The sequence below is a fragment of the Falco punctatus genome, assembly GCF_963210335.1.
Source record: "Falco punctatus genome assembly, chromosome: 12".
In the NCBI taxonomy this organism is placed as follows: Eukaryota; Metazoa; Chordata; class Aves; order Falconiformes; family Falconidae; genus Falco; species Falco punctatus.
Window position 1 is genome coordinate 22048937 of NC_137592.1, and position 12972 is coordinate 22061908.

Sequence of the window (12972 nt, forward strand, 5' to 3'; positions counted from 1 at the left end):
TTAGGAAATGGGCATGTTTCTTCTGACAAGAAGGCTGTAACTCTAGGAAGGTGACTTGGTTTGATAGTCAACACTTTGGCTAAAACTAGTCATGAGAGCGCAGTATGTGGCCAGCTAAAACTGCTTGAATGTTCAGGTACTTTAGAGGAAAAAACAGTTTTGAAGAATAAGCCTTTATTAGTTTGCAAAATGATTTTATCAGAACACTAGAGAAGAGGCAGGATAATGGGATGAGATGAAGTAATCTAACTGCTCTGGAATAACCCAGCTGCTACAATTTTGCATCTGATTATATATTTCCAACTAGGAGATTTTACAGTTGCTTTTGAGGCAATAACAGCAACAGTTTATGCAGAGCCAGCACTTACCTTGTCTTTCTCTTACTCAGCAGGTGTCTGGCACACTGAATCTATTGATCTGTGTAGGATTTGTGCTTTGGTTCATTTATTGAAGATGTGAAGCAACGTCAAGTCCGAGATTGGAATTACTGACAGACTGGAGGCAATCTTAAGTCCTTGTGATGCACATGGACATGCTGAATTATAAGTAATTCTAGCTTCTTTTCCCCTCCCCTCCCTTCCCCTCACTCAGCTATCTCAGGGTTCATAGAGATTTCAATGGTTCGTGTGCCTGTAAGTTTGGAACAGAAGTGACCAAAAATGGGGGACCAGGAATTGTATAAAACTAACCATACTACCAACAGCAATGAGAACTTGTACTACCAACAACACCAAATGAACTCCCTTCCATCTCTAAATCATAGCTATGGGACATCTGTTATGGATGTTCCCCAGGCATCCCCTCTCTCCCCCCAGTTTCCCCAAGATTCAAGAGACAGTATAGCTTTGCCTGTAGGTTCAAAAAGTCTTGGGTCAGTGGATACATCTAGACAAACCAGTTGGACACATTCTGGCTCAGGAAACCATGTCCCAGTGAGGAACAATTTGAATAATCAAAGCGCTATGTGGAGCCCCCTTGGGCAGGGGGAGTCCCATGATGGATACCAATATTCTTACTCTCAACCCAGTGAAAATAGATCGCAAAAAATTACCAGTGGGGTCCTGCATAAATTGGACTCCTTTACACAAGTATTTGCTAACCAAAATCTGAGAATTCAAGTCAACAACATGGCTCAGGTTTTGCACACCGAGTCTTCAATGGTGGATAATTCCGGTGACAGTGCGCTCAGGCAGCTGCTGTCCCAGAAGCCAGCAGTTGAGCAACAGCCTGTAACTTCCAGTGTACAAAGATACCAACCGGTGCCACAGCAGACACACCAGAATTTTGCAAGCACACAGCAAAAGCAACAAATGCAAGTCATGCAGCACCAACAGTTGTACTACGACTACCAGCAGCATTTATCACAAATGCAGATGCATTCTGCGTTTCAGCAAGGACAGACGCACATTCAACAAATGCAGTCCCAGCAGCTCTTACCGCAACAGATGCAGCACTTGCAGCAGACTCAATACTATGCTCAGCCGCAGCAGGGACATCAGCGGCTGTCGATACAGGAGATCCAGCAGCAGCAACAGCCAACTCGGCAGCAGCAGCAGCGGCAGTGTCCAATGCAAATAGCTCAGTATTACCAAACGCAACCTGTTATGCAGCAGTTACAGCAACAGCAGCAACAGATGCAATTGCCGCTTCCTCCGTATCACAGGGAACCAGATCCAAAGACTATGCATGAACCACACCAGTACTCTCAGGATCCTGGTCATCCTGTGCAGCTTATCCAGTTGGGAGCAGTGCCTCAGTATTGCTACCAGGATCCCCATGAACAGTACAGGCACTTGTACCCACAGAGTTTACTGCAGCAGCAGCAAGATCAGCAGAAGCAATACCTGAGTGAAAGCAGAGTGACATCTCTGAACTCCCATGTTGGCCTCACTCCACCAGAGACCACAGAGGATCCCACACGGCAGGAAATTAATTCTGTAGGTAATGCTGTTCCTCATCGAACTCTTTTGCTACCCTCAGGAGTTCATCTGAACAACAAAAGCTCTCAGCAAGACTCTCCCAGCACCACGTGGCCTCAGGTAGGCAGGATTTTAGGTCCGTGCTCAGCTGAACTTGTTTTGCAGAAGAGTAGCAAGGTGTGGAAACGAAACTGTTGCAGAAGAGCAGGGAGGTTGGGATGTGAGTGATGGGCATCACTGGGATGTTTTGGGGAGCTGCATTAGTAGACTTAGGTCTGCCTTGCTGGGTTGGTTTGGGGCCAGGCTGGCGACAGCACAGGGCTGCTGCTGCTGTGGGGCTGCTGCTTCCCTCACGGGAGTCTTTGGGAAATTCTGTCTTGGTGTCTGGGGAGGAGGGGCCCAGTTACAATAAAGTGCTTTTGCTAATTTTTCAACACCTGAGGGCTTGATTGTTCAGGAAGAGTTAGTCAACTCCCTGTTTCCAAAAGTAATACCTGGGTCAGAGCAAAGGTTTCAAAACGGCAAACAGGTGAGTGGAGGAGAACTTGCACTATTACACGCACAGAGGACTGATTTGGTAGAGACATGTAAGGCGTTCAGTTCAGAGGCTTTTAATATTAGTGAAATCATATGCAAAACACAAACATAATCCTGTGAGGACCTTCATTTATGCATTAATATTTCCTGAAAAATTATTTTCTTTTTTCTCCTCTTCCCCTCTTCCTCCTTTGATAGCAGGTGCAACTGTCAGATGGCAGACGGCAGCCGTTGTCCCCAGAACAAAGGTATTTTAAAAAAATTTCTTTTGTCTTTTTAATTTAAATATGAGAAATACAAAGGAGTGCTGCAGCTTAGAGGGAGGGGAATGTACTCTGGGTAGGTAAGAGTCGTTGCTCTTCTAGAAACATCTTTAGCTTTTAGGATTTAAGTTTGTGTGATTTTTTTTCACCATCCCCCCCATCAATAAAATGAAATAAATGCATTGTCTTTCAAAAAAGAAAGAAAGGAGAGGAAAAAAAAAAGGAACCAAAGAAAACGCAAAAGCAGGGGAGCAGTTTGCTCTCAATCTTGCATTTGTAAGAGAAGGGATGATGTGTGGTTTGGATTTGTATCTCTGGCAGCAGGGATCTTCTGTTTTTCTTAAGGCCTTGCCTCTGAAGGGCTGAGGTGTCCTCCGGCACAGTTGTCTACCATAAGTAGGCGCATTGGGTCCAAGCACTTGTTAACTGCTGTCATGAGTGGAGAAATGTCGGTCTGTCATGATAGATCTTGTGGGTTCTCAGACTTTTCTATACAGAGGGCCATGCTTTGATGTGTCCTACTCAAAACTTCCTTTCTCCTCATCTTGGGAGCAGCTGATCTAGGTTATTGCCCACGTATTCCACACTATTCACCCAGTGCTTACTTGTGGTTTCGTAACCATCTAGCTGTAAAATTTTGATTTCCTTGACTAAAAAGCTTCCTCTGCAACAAAGGGAATGTGCCAAATTAATGTCTCTTCTTCTGTTCCATGCTATAAAAAAATGAAAATAAAAATAGTGGCCAGAACAGAGAAACACTTCCTGAGAGAGCTGATGCGAAGAACAAGCTAATGTGTTCAATATGCTTGAAGGAGTTTAAGAGTTTGCCTGCTCTAAATGGTCACATGAGGTCACACGGAGGAGTAAGAGCATCTCCTAACTTCAAACAGGTAGCAGTCTGGTTTACTTCAGTATTTGGCGCTCTCCTTTCCATGTTGATATTTGCTTGCTTTGCCATGCTTTGCTTTGCTGTCAAAACTTGTTCTTCTCAGCGCTGTTTTGTTATGTCATACCCTCCGTGAGTAGAAATGCACATGATTGTGCCAGTTTGTAGGCCAGAAGTCTTGCTTCGAAGTCAGAGGCAGTGGCAGAAGACAGGACAGCATTTGTACCTCTCTGTTTCTCTGCACATTATAAAAACACTCTACAAAGTTGTGTCAAGAGGGTCTGAATTATTTTCCCCTCATGTTTATTATATTATAAATATCAGAAACATCAAGTCTTCCTTATTTTCATTTGGGCTACTTGGATGACTAAGGGATGTTTATTGGAATCCTTCCCAGGCTTTAGTTGAAGGAGCAGGATTGTTGAGTCTTTGACAGCTTTCTTCCCAAGTGTTTTAGTTCTGCAGGTATTAACAAATACCAAACCAAAAATGTGGGTTTGAATTGTTCTGCATAAAAATAACTTGCCCTGCCAGACAGTCTTCCTCTGTCCTGGTATTTTAGAAATTCTGTCCTAATGGGGAATACCACGGGAAGGCAAAGAGCTATCAGTTACACCATCTGTATCTTTTTTTTGGTGGGTGATGGAGAGTTCTGCCTTTATAGTGATAAAAAGAGCACGTGTTTATATCCCCTCCTGCAAGTTACCTTGTAAAGATGTTTAATGTGTTTGTTTATCACTGAGGCTGAATCCTATGTAGGAGTCATAAGTAATCTGCCAACTTCATTCAAGGCGAATAAAGAGTCCAGGAAGCAGCGCTGTTGTGTGTTTTGTAACCCTGGCCACTTATTTTCAGCCACGGTGCATACGTTGCGTGGTGTATCGATCCAGAAGTAGCCCTCTCTCACTCGGGCTGAAAGCCTTTAATTGTCTGTACAGGATGAAGGAGAGAAACCACCACAGCAGCCGCTGCCAAAAGAGGGGGATAGCCTCGCGCCCATCGTCATGCCAGTGTCTGTCCCTGTAAAGCTTCTGTCACCTGAGCCCAGCACGCAGCCCTCTGCCAGCACTGCCACAGTCAAAGACAAGCCTGCCAACTCTGTGTCAGATGATGAGATGCCCGTTCTCGTGAAGATGACTTACTCTCCACCGTGCAGTCCAAAAGTGGCCAACCCCTGCTCATCCTCTGTGAGTGCTGCATATCTTGCCACTAACTGTGCTGTGCTTGTTAAATCCCTTTGCTTATAGTGCTGCTACTTGCTGAAATGTCTGTATTTTAGAATATTTTCTGGAATCTTAACGATGCCTAGTAAACAAAAAAGGCTTGTGGCATCATAGAATTTCTTCCTCAGTCATTGGAAAATACTAATTTTCCCTTTGCTTGGGGAATCAAGACATCAGCTGAAAATAAATCATTTGAAATTGGAATGTGATATTCTTATCCCACTAGAACAAAGGGATTTAGTATCTTTTTGCTGTTATTGTCTTTTCCTTTTCAGGCTGCTTTGTTTTCCTGTTATTGCTTAAATTCAGCAGGTTTATTTCTTTCTGTTTTTTAAAGTCAGATATATGTGCTTCTCATTTCAGCCAAAGATGGGAGAGCACTGTGCAGTGCTTGCTTACAGTGTGTGCTCTAAGCTTGCCGACTCAGAGTTTTGCAATGAAGTCATTTTCCCCTTTCTCTTTGCATGCATCAGATCTAAGAGTTAATCACGGGGAATTCTGATATAGGAGAAATAGCTATGCTTAGTGCTTTTATTACAATTGTAAAACTGAAATTGTCAGGCAGCATGAGGAATTGATGAATACTTGAATGACACATGAGAATGCTCTTTATTGTTTTCTTGAAAGAGTCTTGGAGGAAGCAGTATTTATTTCACATACCAGGGTAGGAATAGATGCTGCTTGTTCCTTCAAATCCATGCTTGCAGGCTACACCATGATAAGAGATTACTGGGGAGTATAACTACTGTATGGTATTATCTGTATAATGCAGAGAAATACTCTTGTGATTTTTTTTTTCTTCCCTTCTTCTCGTGAGGCTGATGGCCAAACAAGAGGACAGCATATACCATCATGGGTGACTCCTTATAATATTCATGTATTTATCACCCCTCTCCCGACCCTTCACTCATAAACACTAATTTTAAATATGTAGTATTTTAAAAAGTAAAATATTTTACTCTTTTCCTTTTAGAAAGAGGTTTTACACATAAACTTCCACTTCACTGTGGAAGCCGGCGTTTCACAATACTTAGCTTGTAACTCAGCAGTACAGTTTTTCTTTTCTATTTCTAGTTTCTGGAGAGAAAAGGGACAGTCTTTTCTGAATCCTTGAGCTCTGAGTGGGAGATCTTCTCTAGAGACATCAGAGTAGGTGGCTTGGGCTTGTGTATTTCTGCAACGTATGTAAAGTGACTGTGATTAAATCTGCCAGTGTTTGGCTAAATGCACATTCATTCACTCAAAATCATGCTTGCAGTCTTTGTTATTGCCCAAGCAAACTAAACTCATGCAGTTTCCTCTCTGGATCCTATCTTTTATATAAGCAGTAGTATTGGAAATGTTCGAAGATCAAAAGATCTACAATTCCATCTTCCTCTGTGAGGAGATTATGCCATTGGAGACTTTTTTTTTTTAAATACCAAAAAAAAAATGGAGCTGTGTTGCATTTATTTATATGGTGCTTTGAGCTGTCCAGAAAAGCTCCCACAAAGCTCATAGAATCAGTACAATTAAACAACAGAAGAAAACTAAATGTTCAGCAAGGCTATAGTTCAGCGAGCTGAAGCCAGCGGTCAAGGGAGGTCCATCAGGATCTACCCAGAGTGGATTTATCAAGGTGTGTGGCAGCAGGGCTCACAAGGATGCCTTCAGTCTTGGATAATGGGAACCAGTTCCTGGAGCTTCAGAAAAGTGTTGAGGGGATTCTGCATTGAGATCCCATGGACATCACTATCTCCCTTAATATTCAATGTGGTCGTTTTCGAAAGCAGTGTTGGCATAACCGCGCTGAGGCTCAGGTATACTGTAGGTGAGGCAGCACAGGAGGTGGTGGTGTGTAGGACTTCTGAGATGCTGTCTTGGTTGATTAGTTTGCTTTACATTAGTGAGAAAGGAGTATCAGCTCTTTCACCTTTAAAGAGCAAAACAAAATGAGCCCTTAATCAAAGACTGGGATCTGGCCTGCTGGGTTTTTTTTTAGATGTTGGTTTGTTTTGGTGGTTTTTTTCCCTTGAGTTAAGGGTTTTATCCCTTTTCTCCTTTTTGAACACTAAATGTTCACCATCGTGATGGACTATGTCTGTGATTATAGGTAACCCTCATCCTTTCACTGTTCTGAGTGTCCGTTATCAACCAAATTCTCTGTAAAGCTGCATTTTGTCCTGCAAAAGAAAAACTCTTCCAAAATTTAATTTTTTTTGGAGACAGAATGTCAACAGCTGTTGGAGAGGATACAGCCATGATCTAACAGAGAGGACAGGACCTCTGTAATCAAAAACATTTCCACAAGCTGGAACATATTAACATAAGGGATAAAGGGTGACAGTGCTAATGCTCCTTTAACATGATTTTTATTGGGTGAATGTGATTCTCAAGAACCACCCATGGTGTAAAGATGTATGTTGTCTAAACATACATTGTAGTTATTTACTTTATGTAGTAGTAGAATTTACCAGATGATGCAGACATTCTGGAGTAACCCTGTCTGTGAAAAAATTTATTCTGCTTTCCAAGTTTATCCTAAAGAGGATCTACAATCTGGACAACTGAAAACAGTATATTTAATAAATACTGTGTTCATCTACCAGCTTCTGTGTGTTCTTAAAGCACAACCTGAGAACCTGGTTCTTCCCACCTCACCCTCCAGAAATCCACAGATTCCACACTGGCACAAATTCTGTGCCTCATTGTTCTGTGGACTGTAGGGATTTATTGCTAAATGATTTTTAGCATTCAAATTGTAGAATTCTAGGCATGTTACAGTGTGTTCATTTCCCAGGTGGTCATCTACTAGCCTTTTTCTTCCAAGGGAAGAGGAGAGAGTTAAGTTCAAGATTCGTTGCAGCTGGACTGTACTCAAGCTGATGGGAATGTAGTGATAAGAGGCAAAGAATTTGAATTTATTACATTTTTCTTCCTATCCTGCTGCTGAGTACTGCAGTAATTTCGCTGTGCTTGTGTCCTTCGTAGTCAAACAAAATAAATGTATTGGAAAATATTTCATATAAAGTTTTTAATAAACTGTGACTGGGTAATGAAGTAACTCCCAACAGCCTGTGTGTGTTCAGTGGGAATAGAAGTGCTCAGGGTGTTCAGGTGGAGCTGAAGAAGGGTGTGGGAGACTTATGGCCTGGGAGAGCTATTCCCTCACCTGCAGAAGCTGAGCAGCCTCTCCATGTCTGTGCCTGTGTCTTTGACCCAGGGGCCTTGCTGATGGAGGTGAGGATAATTTGTCCTTTTTTTCCTCACTCCCCTGAGGTTTCTGTGTCACACCAGATAGTATACTGGCTGGGCTTATTATGGTGGTATAACTGCCTGGTGGTAACAGCTTTTCTGTGGCTGTTGCCCTAACCTGTAGGGGTTTGTGTGCGAACCACATTTAAGCATGCCTAAATACTAAAGTTCAGTGTGTTTTCATTTAGGAAATTAGCAAAAAACCTCATCAAAGTGCTGTAAAATTGGAAGAAAACTTCAAACCATTGCAGGACAAGAAGAAGTATCGGCACAGACCTGAACCTCTCTTCATACCTCCTCCTTCCTTCAACTTCAGCATGTCCCATTCCGGTGCAACCCTGTACCAGAGTCAGCTTCGCTCTCCCCGTGTCCTTGGAGATCATCTGCTAGACCGGACGCATGAGCTCCCTCCCTACACTCCGCCACCAATGCTTAGTCCAGTTCGGCAAGGGTCTGGTCTCTTCAGCAGTGTTATCACATCATCTCATAGCACCTCACATACGCAGCTGCCACTTACTCCACTGACACCTACTCCACGGGTGCTCCTGTGTCGGTCTAGTAAGTATTACATTCACAGAGTGGCAGTACATGCTAAATACCGCTGTTCTCTCTTCTGGTGTTACCACATTGATGATTTCTACATGTGCTCACACACACAGTTGGTTCTGCTACTTCACAGGAAAAGTCTATCTTTATCAGGGGTTTTGCCTTGGATGTTGTAGAGCAGTGGTCCTCAAACTATGGCCTGCGGGCCAGATACGGCCCCCAGGGTCCTCAATCCAGCCCCCAGTATTTACAGAACCCCCCGTGCCCCACCCCACTGCCGGGGGTTGGGGGGGGAAACCAGGCAGCCGCAGATGACTGCCTGCCACTTCATCTGCGTGCTCGCCCCCTGTTTAAAAAGTTTGAGGACCCCAGTTGTAGAGGGTGTTAAAGCATAAAGTGAACAGAGGAGCCTAACCAGCGAGTAAGGTTGTGATCTTTCAATGTGGTCTGCCTCAAGAAAAGACCACTATGTCTCATTACATCTGGGCCTTCTGAAGTGGAGGGAAAAGACCTGGTTTGAAACATGAGGTTCATTTTAAGTATTTGTCGTTCAGTGCTTCACAAGAAAAGGTGGACAAGACAGCAGAAACCTCTGCAAGTTAGGATATTTGTTACCTTTAACAATTCAGACTGCTTCAATCTAAATATTGATAAAAGGTAGTTTTTGTTTAATACACTGGAGTAATGTTGATGTTAATAGGGAGGTCGCAATGCAGCCCAGGAGATGGAGCATCAGCTGCATTGCAGTTATTACCAAAATACACTTTTAAACTCAAACTCCAATCTCTGTTTCAGATAGTATCGATGGAAGTGTAATTCCGGTGACGCCTGGGCCTGGAGAACAGACTGTTGAACCGTAAGAAAAATAATACTGTTTTTATCACTGCTGTTGTAGACTGGCTCCAGCCTAGAGCGTGTAGCCTGAAGTGTTTTGTACTAAGCAGGTAGCGTTCAACTGCTTGAAGTCATGTTGGGCTGGACACATTTAAGGTTGTTCTGGGTGGTGGCTGAGGACACTGAGAGCGAAATGACTGTGGGAGATGTAGATGTCATGGCTCAAAAACGCAGTAGGAGAGGTTTGGTGGGAACCACTGAAGCTGAAACACTGTATGGTTAGTGATGGCTGGGAAGAGGGCCATGAGGAAAAGAGATGCCAATCCAGTACTCTTGCTTTTATTTGTTATATTAACTGTGAAGTTTTGGAGAGGTATTACCTTCTAGGTTCTCCAGAGCAGACTGAAAACAGGGTTGTCTCTTCAGCAGTACTGTCTCTTTCTGCTCTCTGCTGAAGAGTGCCCTTCTCTGTGAAGCAGAATGTTACAGTTCCTGGCATCTCCCTCTTTGCTAGTCAGCATATATATAAGCTAGCTTAGGTTGTCCATAAGATATGTTGTCTCAGTATAGTTTTAAATTGTGTATCAAAATATTTGTTTGCCCCCAAGAGATTGGTGTTCTTTCATACTCAAAATACTTATCCCGCTGAGACTAATGCGTTGCGTAAAGCAATCTGACACAATTTCCTGCCACTCCAGTTTAATAGAAGTTTTGTTGGAAACAAAGTGAATGCTAATGTGACTTCTGGTTTTTCTGCAAGTTGTGTAGTTCAGTACTTATTTATTTGTCTTTACAGGCGAATCAATATTGGGTCCAGATTCCAGGCTAATATTCCTGAGCTGCAGGACAGATTGGTAATGGAGAGAGATGTGCACAAGGCTACTTTGGTTTGGAAACCGTGGCCAGAACTGGAGAACAAAGTCTTCCAACAAAGAGGTACAATACTTGCTGTTTTAGAAGTTCACATTGATTTCTCATGTGTATGCTGTACCAGATGTTCCAGAGAGTATTAATTACTGAGAATGCAGACCAAGAGACCAGAACTGCATGTTAAGGTTCACAGTAACAACATAATATAATGGCACTTAAAGGGAAGTCTGGGTGAACTGCTTTCTGGCAGCCAAGGGGGAAAGATCATTGCTGAGAGGTGTTTTTTTTTTGGGGGACTGAACTTCCTGGTAAGGGCAGAGGTCACAGGTGAGAGGCAGCTGATGGCTTCTGGGCCTGTCCTGTGACCATAAGTGAGAGGAAATATGATGGGCTCAGTGGCTTCTGCCAGTCCTGAGAAAAGTTTATTTATTCCTGCTTCCCGCATGGTTCACTTAGGCTTCTCTACCCTGGCTGGAGCCTTCTTGGCACAGCAACATCACTGGCCTGTGCAAACCACTGCCCCACAGCAGTAGCCTGTCCCATCCCAAGGGTGTGCTCTGCAAATCCCGTCACATCCCCTTCTCAGTGAGTGATCCTAAAACCAGGAGGTGAGGTGCTGGGGAGAGAGAGTATGAAAGCTGCTGCCCTGAGCTACATTATCGTTGAGTGGCGTTACAGAATCCTTGACTCTTGATGTTTGACTGACAGGCTACTGTATTAGCAGTAAAATGTTGACTTGTTTCTGACAGTGGAAGACCTTTTAAATATGAGCTGTTCCAGTGTGTTACCTGGTGGAGGAACTAACTCAGAATACGCTTTGCACTCTCTCTTTGAAGCAAAAGGAGATATTATGGTAAGATAAGAAGCTGAAAGGGGAGATACGATCCTCTTCTGCAGATAAATTAACATGCTTTATTAAATGGATTTAGATATGGTTATATAAAAATAAATTTCTGATTGATTTGCAGTGATGCTTTAAACATCCTGTAACATTTTTGGGGAATGACTTTTTCCCTTTCATTCTTTAATAAATTTAAATTTCAAAGCAGTGTCTCTCTGAAGGCTTACTGTATATTTCATATAGATAAGATTACTTAGTTTATAGCCTTGGGGCTTTGAATTCTCCTAGTGCTTGCTCCAGCCCTGATATTTCACAAGCTTTATGTTTGGTCACAGAGACCTTAGTCCTCTTCTAGCACTTATAAAAAACGTTTTTTGTAGCAGCATTCACATCTACTTATTTGTTCAGAACTGTAAGGTAATTGCACACAGTTCTCATATAAATAATGCATTTCAAATATTTGCATTGGTTTAGTGATGGAAATGTTATTAGCTAGGGCAAATGTCCATTTTGCCCAGTGTTAGGGAAAGACAAGGCCCTGCACAGATTCCTGGAAAGTCAATTTAAAACAAAATGCAGCAGAACACATCACTGAAATGAATCTTACAGGATTGTCTAATACAGTGGGTTTTAGCTTGTGTCCCAGTTTCCTTAGGCTGTTAGCTGTATCTGAGAGGTCTGAGACAGGTGACTGAACTTACTGCCAGGACGTGACACTTGCTAAACAGAGGGGTCTGTATTGTCAGGGAAAAATTTCAGAGATCCACAAATCACCTGTCTCCCTGATGTAAAGGAGGATTAACACTTGCTGTCATTCCTCACAGGTGTTGACCTAAACAGATATTCCAAAAGATTTCATGGTATAAATATTAATGCTATCAAACCAACCATTAAATATGAGTATTAATTAACACCATCAAATCAAACACTATGAACATATTTGTATGTGTCAAGCAGAAGGGAGGGAAGAACTGGAAGTTGCTAAGTATTAGCCGCATTTGTGCTAATTAAGGCAGGACAGGTGTCCATTAGGCGCTGTTCTGTGAGGTACAGTGTTAATGTGCCTTGGAATAATTTGATGTGATTTTGTATGACAGAAAAGAAAAAAAAAAAAAAGAGAGAAAATTAATTCATATCCTTGTACCAAATAGTCTTCTAATTGCAGTTGTATGTAGCAGCTGACTGCATTTGCTAATTCTGGTTTTCCCTGCTTTTTAATTTAGGTTGCTCTTGAGAAGCTGCTGTTGAGAAAGCCAGTGAGATTGAAGTGTCATCCTTTAGCAAATTACCACTACGCTGGTAGGTTTCCTTGAGGTCTCTGTATTTTCTGGTATATGGAGTCTGAGGCTGGCGTCCCAGGCTAGAGAATGGGTTCATGCTGCACTCTCTGCTGTCTGCTGCAGGGATGACAGCATCTAATAGAGGGGTGATGTGGACAGTGCTGAGTGGTACCTGGAGCCTTTTGTTCCAAGTTTGGCAGTTTTTTACCTGATTGATGATGTACAGAAACTTTGCATCCATGTTGCTACATAGGGCCTACAGATTTAAAACTGTCTTGAGTAATTTTTTTTCCTCTTTCAACCTAAAATTTAATTTGTTGATTTCCTTTGAAAACTGCTGCTGTTTGTAGATTATAATTTACTAGCAGTTAGGTCTTCATTTTCTGGTATGTAAATATCTACTGTCACGCCTTCCTTTTGAGGTGATGGTGCATGATAAATGAATATGATAATCGTGAGCATCCTTCCAAAGAAGCAGTGCTGTAACTCTCACTCATGTCTTAGTACTGGATTCAGAGCCTCTCTTTGTGTGGATCTAG

The 12972-nt window shown here is 42.5% G+C and overlaps 1 protein-coding gene across 10 annotated transcripts in view; it reads left to right on the top strand.

Annotated features, from left to right (window-relative positions):
• Positions 1-12972, top strand: part of TRERF1 (transcriptional regulating factor 1) — a 102463-nt gene that overhangs the window by 81337 nt on the left and 8154 nt on the right. For 5 of the 10 annotated variants that reach the window (XM_080408633.1, XM_080408639.1, XM_080408635.1 and 2 more), the window contains 9 exons: positions 389-2039; positions 2655-2704; positions 3459-3609; positions 4544-4792; positions 8251-8620; positions 9404-9464; positions 10239-10378; positions 11062-11165; positions 12377-12452. In XM_080408633.1, coding sequence (XP_080264759.1) covers positions 660-2039; positions 2655-2704; positions 3459-3609; positions 4544-4792; positions 8251-8620; positions 9404-9464; positions 10239-10378; positions 11062-11165; positions 12377-12452 — 2581 coding nt within the window. In that variant the 5' untranslated portion in view covers positions 389-659. The remainder of the gene's footprint in view (positions 1-388; positions 2040-2654; positions 2705-3458; positions 3610-4543; positions 4793-8250; positions 8621-9403; positions 9465-10238; positions 10379-11061; positions 11166-12376; positions 12453-12972) is intronic. The other 5 variants (XM_080408638.1, XM_080408636.1, XM_080408634.1 and 2 more) reach the window with 3 other exon arrangements.